Source organism: Balaenoptera acutorostrata, chromosome 2, assembly GCF_949987535.1.
Source record: "Balaenoptera acutorostrata chromosome 2, mBalAcu1.1, whole genome shotgun sequence".
In the NCBI taxonomy this organism is placed as follows: Eukaryota; Metazoa; Chordata; class Mammalia; order Artiodactyla; family Balaenopteridae; genus Balaenoptera; species Balaenoptera acutorostrata.
In genome coordinates this window covers 65,263,332-65,283,578 of record NC_080065.1, presented here as the reverse complement: position 1 = coordinate 65,283,578, position 20,247 = coordinate 65,263,332, and the positions used below count along the sequence as shown (strand labels likewise).

Here is a 20,247-nt window from a genome sequence, read left to right as displayed (position 1 = left end):
GAAGAGTAATTATGATTCATATTGTCCTGATTTTTGTTTAAATTGTGTTGGGTTTTCTTGTGATGCACAATTAAGTTATAGGGAATCATTTGATTCTTTCAAAGCATACTTTTAATCTTTATTAGGGGGTACGGAAACACCTTTAGTCTAGACTAATGTAATCCCACTATTAAAGCAATGCCCTTCTTAGGATTCTGCTCAATGATACATGTATTTATGAGATACTTTCTCTCTGGCTGGTGGGAATATGAACTTTTCCTAGCTTTTTGTGATCTTTGAGACCTGTTCTGCCTACTTCTTTCCAGTGTTTTTTGGTCTGGCCTCAGGTAGTTTCATCTTACTCATGTGCATGACAGTGCTTAGCCCACAGTATGATGGTACTTCTCCCCAGAATGCATTCTCTCTCTCTCTGAAGTGCCCTCCTCTTTGTTATTCTGCTCTGCAAATTCTAGCAACCTTGGCCTCTGTAAACTTTGATCAGTCTCCTCAGCACAGTGAGTCCTCTGGATTCTGTTTGAGTTGCCTCCCTTTCCTGGTAGACTCACCCTCAGTTGAAGGGCTCACCTTGATTTTTTTCCCTCTCTCAAGGTTCACAGTAATGTGCTGCCTGTTGTCCAACATATGAAAACTTCTGTTTCATTTTTTGCCCCTGATTTTCTGTTTCATTAAGGTAGGAAGGGTAAATCAGATCTCTCAGTTATTATTTCTAAATTATAGCTTTATATCATAATCTGTAAATATTTTTAAAACCTTAAAATATACAGAATGTTATCAGTCAAATGAAAACATTAGTCTCAGTTTTCCCTACTTTCCATATAGAATTTTCAATTTGTAACTGGTGACATACTTGAAAATTCTCTTCCTCTTTTCCGTCCTTACATCAGAGTCCTGTAACGGTGTCTTGTAATGCTTTATAGCCAGAATATACCGAGTGAGCCACATGTCATTAGCAGTTTTATAGTCAGTACTTAAGTATTTATAGTTTGAAAAACAAGGCATTTTCTAATGAAAAGATTGCATCGGTACAAGAAAAACAGAGTGTATAAAATAATCATGACCTGAGAATGATGGTAGAATTTTTTAAGTGGAGCAATAAGATCAGCCAGGTCACACTTCATTTATATTATACAAGCACAAGGTTGATATGATGTAGATAGACTCTAAGCTATTATTTTTACACTATGCAGTAGATTGGGTGTTATTGTTTCTCATATAAGGAAAATGAGTAGTTTAAATAATCTTGCATTTGCATGTTAAAAATCTGGAAAAGTACACTGAAGTATATGTTATACAGTTTCTAGAGTACACATTTCTATATACAAAATGAATTATTTTCCTATCATCTTAACTTTTTTATTAGAATAATTTATATTATAGAATTTTAAAGATATGTACTTTAAACCTACTTTTTAGATATTTTAAAGTACACTTCATTTTTTTGTTAGATAGTAAGTACATTACATATTTCAGATAGGTGAATTTTGCTGCCAAAATGAATAGGCATCATAAAGTGAATTTGACTAACTTGGGTAAATTATAATCAAAACACTTGTACACTTATTGCCAACTTAGAAACTAAGATAAATTAATTAATATTGGATTTAAATAACTTGATAAACCATTCTTTCTAAGATTCTAATTAATGGGAGAAGTCTAGACTGCACATGTAATCTTATAGTATTTGCAAACTTTACTTATGATTAATTTAGTAGATACTTATTAAGCACTATTTATATGCTTGTTACCATGTAAATATAATTGAGTTATTTGTAGTGAGGTGGATGGACCTAGAGACTTGTCATACAAAGTGAAGTAAGTCAGAAAGAGAAAAACAAATACCATATGCTAACACATATGTATGGAATCTAAAAAAAAAAAAAAATAAGGTTCTGAAGAACCTAGGGGCAGGACAGGAATAAAGACGCAGACGTAGAGAATGGACTTGAGGACACTGGGAGGGGGAAGGGTAAGCTGGGGCAAAGTGAGAGAGTGGCATTGACATATGTACACTACCAAATGTAAAATAGATAGCTAGTGGGAAGCAGCTGCATAGCACAGGGAGATCAGCTCGGTGCTTTGTGACCACCTAGAGGGGTGGGATAGGGAGGATGGGAGGGAGATGCAAGAGGGAGGAGATATGGGGATATATGTATATGTATAGCTGATTCACTTTGTTATAAAGCAGAAACTAACACACCATTGTAAAGCAATTATACTCCAATAAAGATGTTAAAAAAAAGTTTATTTAAAAAATTTAAAATATATATATATATAATTCTGAATTGATAGTTCAGTTAAACTGTCTGACTTGTTATGGCCATGATATCTGAGCTTCTAATTTGATATGTACATTAGTTTTATGGCTTCTGGTATAAGAAAGTTCAAGTAGCTGAAAAAGAAATATCAAGATTTCACTTAGAAAATTTGTGAGCTGTAGGTAAAGCTTGTCTTAGCGTTACTGGGAATAGAGTCTCTCAGTAGCAACAATGATTGCTAACACTTAAAAAATGCCGTCTGTGCTAGGTCGTTAATGCCTTACTTATATCAACTCATTTTATCCTCACAAATAACCCTGTGAAGTTGGTTCTTTCATTTTCCATATTTTCCGTATGAGGATAAGGTAGCAGAGAGGTTAGATTATCTGACCAAGGTCACATAGCTACTATGTGGCAGTCAGAATCCAAAGCCAGGTAGCTTGGCTTCAGATATCATTTTAGGTCATTCCCCTTTTAGAGCCATCCTTCCTGTTTGATTCCTTCCTCCTCTTTCTTCTTTAGTGTCTTTGACCCCTTATCATCATCTGGTATTAGCTATCCTTTGGAGGTATCTGGCATTGGTATAATTTTTTTTTAACTTTATTTTATTGAAGTATAATTGATTTACAATGTGTTAATTTCTGCTGTACAGCAACATGATTCAGTTATAAATATGTATACATTCTTTTTCATATTCTTTCCCATTATGGTTTATCACAGGATATTGAATATAGTTCCCTGTGCTGTACAGCAGGACCTTGTTGTTTATCCATACTGTATAACAGTTTGTATCTGCTAATCCCAAACTCCCAATCCATCCCTTCCCCTCTCCCCTCCCATTTGGCAACCACAGGTCTGTTCTTTATGTCTGTGAGTCTCTTTCTGTTTCATGGATAAGTTCATATGTGTCACATTTTGGATTCCACATGTAAGTGACATCATATGGTATTTGTCTTTCTCCTTCTGATTTACTTCACTTAGTATCATAATCTCTAGGTCCATTCATGTTGCTGCAAATGGTATTATTTAATTCTTTTTTATGGCTGAGTAGTATTCCATTGTATATACCTACAACATCTTGTTTATTCATTTGTCTGTCGATGGACATTTAGGTTGTTTCCATGTCTTGGCTATTGTGAACAGTGCTGCTATGAACATAGTGGTGCATGTATCTTTTCAAATTATAGTTTTGTCTGGGTATATACCCAGGAGTGGGATTGCTGGATCCTATGGCAACTCTATTTTTAGTTTTTTGAGGAACCTCCATACTTTTTTCTAGAGTGGCTGTACCACTTTACATTCCCACCAACAGTGTAGGAGGGTTCCCCTTTCTCCACACCCTCTCCTGCATTTGTTATTTGTAGTTTTTTTTTTAAAGAATCAATTTTATCTATCTATCTATTTATTTATTTATGGCTGTGTTGGGTCTTCGTTGCTGCACGTGGGCTTTCTCTAGTTGCGTCGAGCGGAGCCTTCTCTTCCTTGCCGTGTGCAGACTTCTCATTGCGGTGGCTTCTCTTGTTGTGGAGCACGGGCTCTAGGCACGTGGGCTTCAGTAGTTGTGGCTCGTGGGCTAGAGCACAGGCTCAGTAGTTGTGGCACGCAGGCTTAATTGCTCCGCGGCATGTGGGATCTTCCCGGACCAGGGATCGAACCCGTGTTCCCTGAATTGGCAGGCGAATTCTTAACCACTGCTCCACCAGGGGAGTTCCCGTAGATTTTTTTAATGATGGTTATTCTGACTGGAGTGCGGTGGTACCTCATTATAGTTTTGATTCGCATTTCTGTAATATTTAGTGATGTTGAGCACCTTTTCATATGCCTGTTGACCATCTGTATGTCTTCTTTAGAGAAATGTCTATTTAGGTCTTCTGCCAATTTGGGTGTAAATTTTTTATGTTTTAGATATGGGTAGAAATGACCAAGTCCTGAGATATTGGTAATAAGTTATGCTGTAAATAGTTCACTCTGGAATTCCAGTCTTCTTGTAAACAGAAAATTCTGTACTGTTTATTATTTATTCAGAGCTGTTTGTAATGTTCAGATAGTTATCAACAGTAGAACTTTTCTATTCATCTTTATCCTTTACAATCAGATTCTGGTATGCTATCTAATGTTCTGTAACAAAAATGTCACTATAAACATAATTACAGTAGTCTCCCCTTTCTTGTGGTTTCACTTTCCACGGTTTCAGTTACGTGTGGTTAGCAGTCCAAAATTATTAAATGGAAAATTCTGGAGATAAACAATTCATAAGTTTAAATTGCACACTATTACGAGTAGTATGATGAAATTTTGTGCCGTTCTGTCTGGGATCCCCAACCATTGACATCATCTGCTCCTGACATCTAACCATTGACACTGTCATGCTCAGTGATCCAGGATCACCCAGAGCAGATGATCCTCCTTCTGATGTACCATCAGAGGGTCAATAGTAGCCTAACCCTGCATCACAATGCCTACTTCATTCACCTTACTTCATCTTATCACATAGACATTTCATCATCTCACATCACCACAAAAAGAAGGGTAAGTGCAGTCCAATATGAGAGAGAGAGAGAGACCACATTCATATAACTTTTATTAAAGTATATTCTTACAACTGTTCTATTTTATTACTAGCTATTGTTAGCCTCGTACTGTGCCTAATTTATAAATTAAACTTTATCATAGGTATCTGTGTATAGGAAAAAACATAGTGTATATAGAATTTGGTAGTGTCCATAGTTTCAGGCATCTACTGGGTGTCTTAGAACGTATCCCCCACAGATAGAGGGGGACTACTCTATTGATCTATTTGTTTTGGATTTTTTTTGTTCTTGAAATACCTTGTTAGTTCTTGGAAACATGCTTAATCCTCTAATGTTGTGGGAAAACTGACATAAGCTTCTTAAAATTTGTGTTCAGAATTGATTGATGTTTCATTGCTATCAAGTACAAAATTTCAGTTTTACCAGTACATACTGCCTTAGACACACAGTTGAGCTGTACGTCATCTGCCATTCGATGTCAAATGATACCAAAAGTGACCTAGTAAGCTATAGTACTAAAATAATCAAAGGTTTAGTCAATAACTCATGAAGTTTGCTGTACTAGTATTGATAAACTAATTAAACAGATCTGCCTGTGTTCTTCCAGCCTACTGGGGCTCTGCTATGATTAGCTTTACAGCAAGGAGTATTGTAACACTGAATGAAAGTAACTGATAAGAGAATGGTGTAGTCACGGAGCTTTAAGTACTCCCATTTCTGATCACAGAATGGTTTCAGGGAAAGTAGGCTTTCTCTGTACACCTGCAGCTGGTCAGTGCATAGGCCTCTTGTGGTCAATTTTGATTGATTCTTATAACAGAACTAGAACAAATTTAGTGTTTTGCAACCTTCTGTGATTTAATAATGTTATGCTTTTTGCTATAACAGTCACAATAATCCTTCTCCACTAGTGAGTAATTATAGCAGTGCCTGGTAGCTCAGCTGTGGTTTGAATGTTTCAGTGTTGCCAGTATAAACTCCTGGATATATTCTGGAGTTCATAATTCAGCTTTAAAAGTTGGCTGTACAGTTAAGTAAATAAAGGTGTTGCTGAGAAAATACATCCCAAGAAGATGAGGGGGTGGGTGGATCCTAACCCATTCTTGTTTCAAAAGTTTCCTGAGAACTGTAGACTGAGATCCGAATATAATTGGTAAAGAGAAAGAATATTTTAAATGATTAATTTTCTAAAAAACCCCCACAGGTTAAAGACTTTTGAGGCAATCTTCTTAATACCTATTGTTTTCTCACAGTATGTTGATGTCCATTTAGACATCTACTTCATGAATTATATCTATTGGTGGTAAGTTAGATCCTAGATATAGCAATCTAATGGGAAATGTCTTTTTTTTTTTTTCCAGTCTCTCATTGGGCTGTGATGTTTCATTCAGCTGATAATTATTGGGCTTTTACTATATTGCCAGGCTATGTGATAGGTTGTGGGAATATATAGATTAATAAGGAATGGTTCCTGTACTAAATAACCTCATGTTCATTCCAAGGTGAATTTGAGAAATATCTTGTTTAAAATACATCTTGTGTGTTGATTTGATATATTTAAATTGGTATAAATCAGTCAACCAGCAGGTGTTGGTTGCTTTTTGGCACTGTTGTAACTTAGGAACCTTTTTTTTTTTTTTTAACATCTTTGTTGGAGTATAATTGCTTTACAATGGTGTGTTAGTTTCTGCTTTATAACAAAGTGAATCAGGTATGCATATACATATATCCTTAACTTAGGAACTTTAAAATCTGGTTGGGGAGAAAATCATTTATAACTCAAACAATTAGATAAGTGCTTCTTAAACTGTGATTTAAGAATTTTCAAAATTTATATTTCCATTTAAATATAATCTAAAACATTGGGTATATTTTGGATCATTTGGTTGCCATCTTGTATACTAGTACCACGTAATATTGGAACCCATTTTTTGTATTCTTGTGTGAGATCACTTGATTCCATGATCATTTGAAAGTTTCATGGACTTTAAGGGGCCTAAGTGGGTTGATATCATCTGTAGATGAGTGGTCACTTGGGTGAGACTGCTTTTGATTGATTGGCACTAAGAGGTGTGTCTTTTTAGAGTGAATTTGTTCCTGATTGGCTAACGTTCATAAGCAAGGGGCTGTCACAGGTTGGTTGACTTGCAAAAACTTGTTGATTTAGCTGAGTTTTTGTCTATTGAACAGGTTTAAAATAGTTCTGGTGGTTACATGTTGCCAATGCTATAGAAAAAGCCATCTTAGGAATGTGGGAACTTAAAAATATTTTCAGTTTCAGATTGTTTATAATGAAAATTTTAAAATACTTTTATAATCAGAGAAAGTACTATTATTCTGTGTTGGAAGATGTCTAGAAAGATGAGATTCACCCCTAAAATGAAAATGTCTTTATTGTTTTATCTGAACATAAAATTAATATTCATTGTAAAAAAATTAAATAATGTAGAAAGATGTAAAGAGTGAGGGTCACTGGTTAATGCCGTCACCCAGAGATAGTCACTGTTAACATTTTACTATATAAATTTTTTACTATACATTTTACTATATAAATTTTTTCAACTTTTATGCTTACCTGGTTTGAATCCTGGTTCTTCATTTAATAGATTTCTATATTGGTCAAGTTACTTAACTTTTCTGTGCTTCAGTTTCTTCACCTGTAAAACAGGAAAGGTAATACCTGTTCATTGAGTTGTGAATATAAAATGAATTAATCTAAATATAACATGTAGAACAGTGCCTGACACATAGTTAAGTATATAATTATTTGCTATTATTACCATATAATGTCCATTCTAAGACATCTGTTTTCTATTTTAAAGTTTATGCAGTTGGGACTTATCTTAACAATTGAGGGTGGCTTACAATTGGCCGGGTTTTTTCTTCCTTTCTTTGTGGTCTGTAAAATTATGGTACATCTTACAATTGGTGGTTTATCTTAGAGTGATAAAATACAATATATGTGTATCTATTTTTTATTAACACAGAAGTGCGATCATACAGTGCATACTGTTTTGTACCCTTAAAATTTTTTACAAGGACATATTTTCAATGTCAAGTATAGATTTACTTAATTATATATAGTGATCACATAGTACAGTGTTATATGGATATAACTTGTTGTACTGTTCCTCTCTTAGTGGAAATTTTATTGTTTCATTTTTGCTTTTGTGGAAGATTTTGATTAGTAGAACTTCGGAGAAAGTAGGATTGATAAACTGAGTGGAGATTGAGACAAAGAGTCAAGTTATATTTGGGGACTCTTCCTTGTTTGACTTTAAAGGAAGATTATGGGCTGTATTGAATACTGAGTTAAGGATTTTAGGTTTCGTTTTTAAGATTTTGTGGATCTATTCAGCACTGAAGAGTAATTGGAAATATGTTTTTTGTTAGTTTCACCTATAACCCTGTCAATATAGTACAGACGAATCGATTGGTATCATCTTAAAATGGTGTGTTTAGCATTTTATCAATAATGATAAAGATGCAGAAAGTATGTTCATTAAGTTTTCACTTGTGTCCATGAAATTGTGAAGAATAGCAAAATAGGTTGGATTAAAGATTAAGATCTAAAATTATCTGAGGAGCGTGCCGTGACGTGTTGAATTTAAGTTGTTGAAAATGTCTATAGGTAAGTGTAAGATATTGCCCTCCTTTTAAAAGAAGAAACCTCACTAGGACAATTACTCGGGTATGGATTGATTTAGTCAGTAGCACATTTGGAAAAAGTATGTGGTTTTAATCAAGAATTAGTTGTATCAGTAGAAGCACCTCATCTGGAACAAAATCTTAATTATTTTGTCTTGCTTAGACTTCATTTTTAGTTTGGAGTGCTGTAATGAAAAAAATATAGACAAATTGAGTGAGTTCAGAAGGGAATAAACAGGATGGTGAAGGAACTCAAAACACTGCTGTGTCAAGGGAAATTGGACTGTAAGGGAGAGAAGGCCATGGCAGTTGTCTTTAAAGAAGTCCAGATTGGTTACTGTGATATAAAATATGGCCCAGTATAGCACTGTTTTCCTTTTCAGCATTGATTCCACCTATTTCCAGCTACTTCCCCTCATTTCCCATGCTCTTTGAACATTCCATTAACTTTTAGATATGTACTATGGGGATAGATCAGAAAATTAATCAAGCAATGGTATCTGAAGATATTTGAGAAGGGAGATAACAAGCTACAAGCAGTGTCAGAAGGAAGCAGTTGATGAATTTCAACTCAAATTCCAATTTTCATTTAGTTTTTCTGCTCATCATAATTTTGTTATAAATTTAGTGATTAAATTGACTTTGAAAACAGTTTTCAAAACACACTTCCATCCTTTTGGAATTTTTATTACATTAAATTGATACTGTCACACATTATTCTTACTGAGCTGAAAATATCATGTAATGTATATTGGAATGTGACTATTACCATAGAATCAGAGTTGGGCCTCAGCACCTTTTGACAGATGAGGAAACGTAAGCTCCCATACCGTATAATTAGTGGACAGAGCCCAAGGTCTTTATATTATTTGTATCCCTCATTTTGAAAATACTTTTCCAAATCAGTTAATATTTTAATATTCTTATATGAGTTTTGCTCAAGAACTGTTTTTTCCCATCAAGAGGAAGGACAACTTGATAGGATATTGCTATTGTGGATTAGATTATTAAAATGCTTACTTCACAAGCTTTTTCTGTTTCTATTCATTATCCTACAATACATTATCTTTATTTTACCATCTAGGCTATGAGCAGGTTCAGTTATTTAGTTCAGGAAAGTTGAGTGTGGATTTTAGTATAGAAAATATTAAATTTTTAATTTTCACTCTGGCTAGGATTAAATTATTTTTTCTTATTCACAGATCAAGAAGTTAGTATATGTTTACCTGGTCCGATATGCTGAAGAACAGCAGGATCTGGCACTCTTGTCCATAAGCACTTTTCAGCGAGCTCTGAAGGTAAATAATAGAGTGAGTAGGCAAATAGCTGCAACGTTTCTGCACAGTTGAAGATGTGGCATTTAAAGAAGTGGAGCAATAATCCACTAAATGGTACAGTCATGTTTTGAAAGAGTTAAAAGGCCTCTCACGGTCCCTATTCAATGCCCTTAGAAAATAATTTATTATTATAATCAACTGGACTTTGCCTTGTATGTTTCAGTTTCTATATGTTCCTTTATGTTCAATATAATCATTATTGTGCCTCAAAGAGCTCTTCATCATTACACCAACTAGTTGTTGAAAGTGTACAAAGAGGGGACATGACTTTTTTTAAAGATAAAATTTATGACCTGCAGCATTTTGTTATTATGAAACTCTAAAAACCCAGCATGTTTAGTAATATATGATCAAGTAGAATTATAACTATTACTTTTCTTGTTAAAACATTATTCAGAGAAATAAACATTTATTTAATTCTCTTTTTCCTTAGCCATTTCCATATACTGGGTATTTAAATTAAGTAGCCTGGTTTGTTTTTTTTTTGCTATTGTTGTATTACATCCTATAAGCACCTGTTAACTGTATCATAAAGATGTATTTGAAATATTGAAAACTTGAAATTTTGATGAATATTTTTGCACTGTCTTTAGGACCCAAATCAACTAATTCGTGCAAGTGCTTTGAGAGTTCTGTCAAGTATTAGAGTGCCAATTATTGTACCTATTATGATGCTTGCTATTAAGGAAGCTTCTGCTGACTTATCACCATACGTTAGGAAGAATGCAGCCCATGCGATACAAAAATTGTACAGGTTGGTACTTTGTAAATAATACCAAAGATCCCTAATGTCATGTGGAATGTTAAAGCCCCTGGAGGCTTATTTTGTTAGCGCTTATAACTAGTCTGTCCTTAAACTAAGTAAACTCAGTGACTGTGTTTCCCCTGCCCACAAACATTCTTTAGACATCTTTAATTTTATTTTGGTTATAGAGACCCTAGGCAGGTTTTTATTTGTGAGCCTGTTAGGGCCTGTGATAATTTATGGATTTTATAACTTAAAAATAATCAGAAATTGAATTATCATTTATATAGTTCATCTCTCATTACACATATACATATGTTATTAGAAAATTAAGGTTTGTTTTCCTATTTATTGCAGGGTAGAATCTTAAGTGTGTTATTGTCTCAACTCACTTTGTTACCCCTTCTTCCATCTTTGATCCTGCTGTTCCCTTCCTTGCCTGATTCTTTTCCAGAGCTATTTTATTAAATATTATTTTAATACTGATTTTTAAATATAGCACCATGCCGTATTTATATGATATTTATTAAATTATCATACGATACCTTGATCTCTGTGGAAAACATATTGCCTAAATAAAATAATTATTATCTGTAATCATTTGGTATTATTTTCTGTTACCATTTATTCCAAAAACTTTTATCAAGATCATTTTGTGTTTCTAGTGTTGTGTTACATGCATAAGATAGAGGATAGAGGATGTGGTATCACATCCCTATTGAGGGAAAAAAATCAAACGTATGCCAAATAATTAAAGGCAATCTATAATTGAATAAGATATTGCTATATGATATATATGTACATACAAAGGCACGCTAACAATGCCTTTGATAGGATAGGGCTCAGATTATCATATAGGGTTTCATAAAGCAAAGATGTAAAGAAATGGGATTAGTTAGGAAAGACTGGAGAAGGGAGACTTGTTGGCATTTGAAAGAATTAAAAGGTTTGAATGTTCAGATAATTACAATGGTCAGTAGTAAACTTATATAATGTTTGTGAAAAGTAAAAAATCATTTTCTTAGGTTAACTGTCAAGCAAAGTTATCTCACACTTAGTCATTATCCTTTCTTGTTATCAACTTACAAAATAAGATCCAAGCTCACTACGATAGTTTAAAAGCCCATCACTGGGCTCCATTTAACCTCTCTTTGTCTTGAATTTACAGTCTCGTAGCTCAGTACTGCCTCTTAGTCCTCTACATAAAATGTTTTTATCTCATTACCATCTCTTGTTCCTCCTTTAGTCTCTATCTAGAATATTTCCTACTTTTTCCAGCTCTAAAGTCAAGTTGTTTAAGATTCATCTGAGATGTCACTTCCCAGAAGAAACCCTCCACAATCTTCCTGCCTCCATTGGTGTCCTTCTTCTTTATCCCCATAATCCCTTATATATATCTCCATTATATGGTATGATTATGTTTGGGACTGTCTTTATTAGACTGTCTTACTTATCTTTGTATGCCCATCGTTTAGCTTCTCAGTAAATGAACAGTTGAATTCTATGCTAGGAAGAAATTATATTATTAACAGTATTTCAGTGCTTACAGCTGCTATTTAGATGCATCTGTCAATTCTGTGCGTATGTGGGCCTTTGTTTATATTTCTTGGTTTTAGATGGCAGGTTTTATTATGCATGTCTCTATCAGTAAACTAGAATGGTACAAAATTCTTATTTGGAAATTCTTTATATTTCTTTTTGACAATTATGTGTCCATGCTCAAAAATGATTGCTATCCTGTTATTTTCCCCCCAGTTAGAAAAAGATTTTGTGGTTTATCTACTTGCAATTACTTTCTTAAGGCTTTCCAACTTCTTTTTAAGAAGTGGATTTGTTCTTTAAATATTTTCTTAACGGTATTGGTATCTGGGTTTAATTAGTATGAGCAACTTTAGATAGAAAGATTAGGACATATCTGTGGGAAAAATCAACCCGTTCCACTTTAAATTTGTTTTCTGTTTATTTTTGTCTAGACATAAGTCTCCCCCACTTTAAAATATTTCAATATCCTTGAAATGATTAGCTTCATTTAAAGTTAGAATTAAAGGAAAAAAACTTAATGTAAATTTTTTCCTTTTTATGGTTTAGCCTTGATCCAGAGCAGAAGGAAATGTTAATTGAAATAATTGAAAAACTTCTGAAGGATAAAAGCACAGTAAGTAATATCTTTTTATGTCCAAGTAAAATTGTGCTTTATTTACATAGTATCATTTTACTGTTGTATATTTGATATAATTATTCTTATTGATTTTGAAATGGTATAAATATTAATGGAGCTCATTAAAATCCTTGAAGAATAAAAATGTCCAGGTGAAGAGGAAGATTGCATTTGGAATTTTAGTTCGTTACATGTTTCTTCATCAGAATCTGAAGAAGAGAAAGTTGGGGAAAGAAAATTCTTTTTTTAACCTGTGGCTAAATTGTTGACTGCTTTTAAGGTCAGCTCTTTTATTTTAAGCAATGATTTATTAGGATTTTTAAAGGCTCAATCACTTGGGAACAAATAATTATTTTAAAATGAAGTATTCAGTATTAAAGAGATAATGAAAAATTAGAGGTATGTGTTTTAGTATTACAAGTGGGTTTTTTTTTTTCTTAAATACTAAAATGTTTTCATATGTATAACGCTGTTTTATTGGCTGGGTAGAATGATCTTACTGGGTAAATTTCCCATGTTTTGGGAATGTACGTGTCTCTTCCTCCTTCCTATTCCACTCCTATTCTTTGTGTGTAGTGACATGATAATGAGATCTAGAAATAGTGATGATGCATGGGGTCTCTGAGCAGACCTCTGGAGGAGCTGGTGTAATGGTATCTTTGATGGAGGCTTCTGCACCCATATATATGGCTCAAAACTATTCAGGAAAAGGATTCCAGCTCATCTTAGGATAGTATCACCCAGGTGCATGTATATCTGTATATAGCAGCTATCTGATACAGTAACCACTAGACTCATACAGCTATTATTATATGGCTTAGCATATGGTCTGTCTTGGAGAATGCTCAGTGTGTATTTGAGAGGAGTGTATTGGGTTGGCCAAAAAATTCGTTAGGGTTTTTCCATAAGATGGTATGGAAAAACCCAACCAAACTTTTTGACCAACCCAATGTATTCTGCTCTTTTTGGGTGGAGTGTTCAGTAGATGTCTCTTGGGTGTAATTGGTTTATAGTGTTGTTCAACTCTTCTGTTTCTTTGTTGATCTTCTTTCTTGTGGCTCATTGAAAGCAGAGTGTTGAAGTCTACTATTGCTATAGAGCTGTCTATTTCTCCCTTCAATTCTGTCAGTGTTTACTTCATATATTTAGGAGCTCTGGTATTTGGTGCATCTGTATTTATAATTGTTTTACCTTCCTTTTGTCATTGTGAAATGTCTCAATCTCTAGTAACAGTTTTTGTTTTAAGTTCTATCTTGTCCTATTTAAGTACAACTTTCTTATAATTGCTGTTTACCTGATATATCTTTTTCCTTCCTTTTACTCGCAACCTGTTGGTATTTTTTATTTAATGTGTGTCTCCTGTAGACAACATACATTTTTTAAATCTAGTCTGATGACGTATGCCTTTTGATTAGACCGTCTAATCAATTGACATTTATTGTTACTATTGATAGTTGAATTTATAGCTGCCATTATGTCTTTCTAAGTCTTAGGTCTTCTTTTTGTTCCTCATTCCTCTTCACTGTTTTTTTTTTTTTTTGTATTCAATGGATATGTTGTATATGTTAATTCTTTTAATGATTTTTTCACTGTGTATTTTTGAAAATGTTGTATTTACCTGAGACTATATTTGGAGACTAGGCCATTCAGCAAATTTCTTTTAGTCTATAATGTAGCAGAAATCTTCATTTCTTCTATAGTGGTTGGCATAATGAAGACAGAGAAAAGAAATTTGATTCCTTTTTGTCTTCTGTATGGCATACTTGTTATCTCCTTCTAGACCCAAATATGAAATCAATATTATTGATATTGTGGTTAACTTGATTTTAGTAATAATAAAAAAACATTTAGTTTCTTCTGTGTTGAAGACATTTGCCAAGTACTGTGGAGAATACTAAGATCTGTAAGAAACAGATCCTTTATTTTAACAGATCTTTATTTTAACAGATACTTTATTTTAATAAAGGATCTGTAAGAAACAGATCCTTTATTTTAATCCTTTATTTTTTTAGTATTTTAATGGATCTATTTTAAACAGATCCTTTATTTTAAATTTCCATGATTTCTGCTACATAATAAACTAAAAGAAATTGGTTGTATGGCATAGATATGAAATCTCCGTATATAACATGTGCATGTCTAACAAGATATAGCATGTCACAGGTAAAAACTACCTTCTTTGGAATTAAACAGAATTGGATTTGTGTCTGAAGTTCCACCACTTAGTAGCTATGTATTAAGCCTTCATAAGTTTCAGCTTGCAGATTTTTAGGGCTTATAATTTCCCATGTATAAAGTTTTTGTTTGTGTTGAAAGAGCTGTTGTATATAAAATCCTCAGCACGTGCCTGACACCATAAAAGGATAAATAAGAAACAAATGACGCAAAAAGAAATGTAAAGAATACAATTTCTTTGCAAATTTAGAATGTCTGTTCTTGGGTTCTGACCATTTATTTCCAAAATACAGTAGAAAAAAATATTGTACTTGTTCATAGTAGGTCTTTAATAGTTGTTGAATAATTGTGAGAATTAATTTGTTAATATTCTTGCCGATAGTAATTAGGTATTTTCTATTATTTTCATTGTTTTGCTTCCCAAATGGTGTGTGTCATGCTCCGAGTTCATAGGTAGATCCTCTGGGAGCTTTGACTGTCTATCATTTATAAGGCACTCTTCATTCCTAAAGTGTTAGATAGGATACATTTATTTTTTTAAAATTACAAAAACACCTATATCTATTTTTCTATCCATATGAAACAGCAGTAGTTTATACTGAATTCTCTAATTCCAGAGCAATAGCACAACGTTCCTTCCAGTGTCCTATCTTTTCATATTTGTAACTTCCTTTTTTCCAACATTAAGAAATGTGCCTTGCATTATCCACAATATATTTACTTATTTACTCAGTCCCAGAATGCAGATAAAGTATTGTTTCAGAATTGCTAGCATGTACTCTGCGAAGAGTAGTGAGATGGGGACTACTAATTGAGTTAAATATTGGTTTAGAGTTATATTTATCGTTAGCCTTACTTCTTTGAATGCTGTTGTAAATTGAAATCGCTTTATCATTGTATGGTTGAACTTGTTATATTGTTCTCTAAGAAAGCTATTGATTTTCTCTGTGGTAATTTTATATCCTGCTTCTTTACTGAATTCTTTTATTGTTTGATTTAGTTTTATCTTTCAATCTCCATTTGTTTTATTCTAGAAAATAAATCATATCATTTGCAAACAGATAATTTTACTTCCTCTTTTCCAATACCTATGACTTTAATTTTTCTTGTCTAATTATATTGGTTTATAACTTCAGTACAGTGTTCGATAGTAGTGGAGACGGTGGGCATCCTTGCCTTGTTTTAGTTTAAAGGAAATGCCTGTAATGTATCTGTGTTAAGTAAGATGCTGACCCTGAGGATTTTCTCTTTATCTTTGAAATATAATAGTTTTACCTGGTGTCTCAGGGTTAGTTGATATGGGTCAATTTTTTTCCTAGTACCCAGTGAGGCTTTTTAAAATATAGATTTAGAATTTATGTTATTTCTGGCAAACTGTTGTTGTTGTTGTTTAAGATTAAGTTTTAAATATTAATTCTATTCAATTGTTACTTTTTCTTCTTCAGGGATTTCAATTTTCTCTAAGTTGGATCTTCTTTGCCTGTCTTACATTTCAACCGTTACCTCTCTAAACCTTTTTACTTCTTTATCTCATTTTCATTCTTTTGGTTCTTTTTGTACTTTTCTTTAATGCCTCTTCCTAAATTTTTATTCAACTGTTTTCTGCCAGGGGCACTTTGCAACTTAATCATGATGTCTGGTTATTTCTTTTCTAGTTTCAACTTCTGTTTCTTCCTGATGTCTTTTGTTCATTTCTGTTGTCTGTTTTTCAATTTCTGATTCATGTTCATTTTTCTGATCTTGAAATTCTTCTTTGAGGCAGCTTAATTCATTTTGAAGTGTTGTGTTACAGTTGGGTTTTTGTTGTTGTTGTTGTTGTTTTGCTTTATCATTGATTTTTTTGTGTGGGTAATTTTCATGAGTTGAATTGTTTTGATTTTCATTTTCTGTTTTCAATACTTACAGATTACTTGCATCTTTACGTTTCTTTGGACAGGGTTGGTGGTTTGAATATGAGGTAGTTTGCATGATTCCTAGTTTATGAGCACCCTCTCTGTCAGAATAGCAAAGTATGATTTTTTATTAGATGGCTTTTGTGGAGAGGACATGCATAGGAAGGGGTGTATGTCCTAAGATTATTTTGATTTTATTTTTTCTTGTAGGGGCCTAAATTTCCTCTTCTTATTTCTTTTTTCTGTCACCTTACAGTTTTTAAGGTGCTCCTTTTCATCCACCTCTTTTTTAAACTTGTTTCTTTTTGAAACTTTACCTTTTCAAGGTAGCCTCATTGAATCTTATTTTCCTTTGAAGTCTGTTCCCTGTATCTGCTCTGATCTACCAGGAATCTTTTTTAGTATTTTCACACTTAGGGTCCTTTCTTTCTCTCTGCTGTTGCTTTTAGTTCCCTCTTATGCCCACCACTAACTGCTGTCTGCTTTGTTCTGGGCAGTTGTTTCAGACTGTCATAGATCTTTGTGAGGTTTTATGATGTATACATGAAAGATAACTCTCTGGGATTTAGGACTTATTTTTCTACTTATGTATAATCGAAGTTTGGAGATTCTCTGTATTTTAATTATGCTTAGAGCTTAAGTTTTAATCTTTTTGCTTTTTCCGAGTTTGGGTTGAGAGATTCAGATTTCCCTAGGTACCATTAACTTGTCTACCCAGTATTTAATTACGTTTTGTGAATGTCTTCTGATAATTTTTTCCTTTGTATGGTTATAATTTGATGTAGAAAGGTTAAAAATATTCTGATATCTATATAGATATTTATGGATCTTATCTTTATTATTACTTTTTCTTGTCATGTATAATATATTGAAGGGATACAGCTATATTTCTTCTCCCCCCCCAGTTAATAATGTTAGCATTGACATTTGAAATCAGTAATCCTAAATCATTTTTGTTTAAAAATTTCCTAATTAAATGAACCAGGTCTAATTTATTTCCACATTTTGAAAAGGAATTTATTTGCTGTCAGCAGGAGCTTCTTGGGATCATTATGATGATGATGATAACATTGCTATTACTACTGATAAATATAAATTTGAAAGGTGTTAACATGTTTAAAAACCTTTCTTTAACCTCTGTTGATTATGAGATATACCTTCTGTTGCTTCTTTTAGCCTAAAGGAGGATTTTCTTGAAATTGAGATCTCAAAGAAAATTAGTTGTATAATTCTCATTTTAAGGAAAGGTGGAAATAAAAAGCTTATTAAAATATAATAGAAATGTTTTTCCCTTTTACTGGAGAAAGACCAGTATTTGTCATATGAATAGTCCTTTCCCCAAAATAAGTCACTTTGGGATTAGGAATACAGTTATGGTAATGTAACTAGAAGAATATTTTAGAGTTACTTAGATAACTGTTGTCTGAAGGTATCTGTAAATTTTAAAAGGTATAATAGAAGCTTACAATTGTCAGTATAATTGAAAGGGAACATTTTATTTATCCTTGATCATACCGAGTCAACTGTTATAAGTTTTTTTAATATAATTTCTTCACTGTATATTCCTAGATTTACCATTTTCATCATATTTTCTCTATTTAACATATCCTAAACACTTTTCTTCTTTATTGAAAACCTTTCCTAATGTTCAGGTATAAATTCCTTTTTAAAATTTATAATACTTTCTCTTGTTTTTCTTTAAAATGTAGAAATTCACACTTGTTGAGCAATTTAAGCTTTGTAGTGAACCTTCTTTCTTTTATTTAGAACACCTCAAAAGGTGTTTATTTCCTTTTCCTTTCAGGTTAATTTTAAAGAAATCCTTTTGTAGCATTTAACTTTCTAATAGAAAACAGAGTTTCTTAGGAAAACAAATTAGGTCAGTGCCTACTGAAAATCTGAGTTGTTTATTTATATTTTTTTGATGACGAAGTTTCTTCTTAATTTAGCTACAAAATGATGTTTAGTGAATATATTGGTAGTTCATAGCTAAGCTGTGAGGGTAAGACACCATTTTATAAGTTATTGGTTTAATGTTGGTAAAAGCTTCACTGTTGTGGGCAAAAAAACACACCTCTTCGTTTGTGCAGATGTTTTATTGTGTTAGATCTATTATCCAGCTATTAGAAGATAAATGACTGATCTTTCCCATTTTCCATGCCTCAAGAAAATTGAAATAAGAAGGGGAATATCATTTGGGCTGTATGATTAGGGCAGGTTGGATGGCCATTAATTTAAGAGAAGAAAATCTTGGCTGCATTGGCCAACTTACACCATATTATCAATCAAACCTTGATGCACTTCTTGTGATGACCCAGCACTCTCAGGTTTCTGCAACGTTAATTAGAATTCATGACAAAATAGATGCAAGGAAACGTTTTGTACCCTTCATAATTTTATAGAAAATTTATTGTTATTAGAGGAACCATTTGCTTAGTGTGATTTTTTTCATTACCAGCTTGTCAACTAGCATAGATAATCTGGCGAAAATATGAACTCCATAGATGGAGTGTCACTTTTGTTGATGGTTCGTGTAGTTTACCTTGGAGCACAGCTAATGGCTGAAGTTCATAGCAACAGCACAGAAAAACGTGACAACCAAGGGAAGATAAATGAACCATGTTTATTGCTTTAATATAAAAAATACATAAATGGAAAACTGCATTTGAATTTGATGAGTTCATTGCTAGTTTTGTTGGAGTGATTTATTTTTCCCCTTATATAAAAAGCTACTATTGACACAGTGAGATGGAAATTAACTGTCTGTTTTTGGGAAACCAATATTTTTGTTTTTCAAATCTGAGTAGATCATTTTATTTTAATTCTGTAAGTTGTATAGAATATTGAATATTTAATATACCAGAATAATCAATTCTTCTGGCAGTGTTTAGGCTAGAGTCGATTGTTAAAACCATATAATGAAATATCTAAAATCATCAGTTTTATTTTGTAAAGGTTCTTTTCTTTATGTTCTTCCTAATTATTTTTGTGTTTCCATGGACTTTATCTTTACTTAAGTAATTAATTATTTTCTTTCATTTTCATGTTATTTATTAGTACTTTAGAACTATTTTGTACCTGTAGCTCTTGTTTTGATAAATTTAGTACCATGTAGGAGCTGATTTTCCTTTTAATTGTTTGGTGTCTAAACATATTTGAAAAAGATAATCTCTAGGTTTGGGCAGAATAACTTGATTTCACATAGTGTTCCTTAAATTGAAACTTTGTTGAATTCCCATTTCAATTTCATAGATTATTTTATTCTAAGTGGTATTATTTATTTTTGTACTTTAACACCCTTGCCAATTAAAAAATATATATCTTAATGTAAGATTGACATATATAAATGTAAATGTATTTCACAAATACTGTTACTCTATAGTTTGATGTCATAAATTTAGTTGTTTTAAGAGATTTTTAAATGATAATTCTAATCTTTTAGAAATATGATTATCACAGAATATAATTTCTGAAGAGTGATTTGGGCAGAAGACATCAAAATGTGG

General features: G+C 32.7%; 1 protein-coding gene across 2 annotated transcripts in view; it reads left to right on the top strand.

Annotated features, from left to right (window-relative positions):
* The window catches only part of AP3B1 (adaptor related protein complex 3 subunit beta 1), a 258,068-nt gene that overhangs the window by 55,811 nt on the left and 182,010 nt on the right, over window positions 1-20,247 (top strand). The window contains exons 4-6 of one of the 2 annotated variants that reach the window (XM_057541134.1): window positions 9,637-9,732; window positions 10,365-10,525; window positions 12,605-12,671. The exons of the other annotated variant lie outside the window; for it this stretch is intronic. Of the exons in view, the coding sequence (XP_057397117.1) occupies window positions 9,637-9,732; window positions 10,365-10,525; window positions 12,605-12,671 (324 nt within the window). The remainder of the gene's footprint in view (window positions 1-9,636; window positions 9,733-10,364; window positions 10,526-12,604; window positions 12,672-20,247) is intronic. 2 annotated transcript variants of the gene reach the window in all.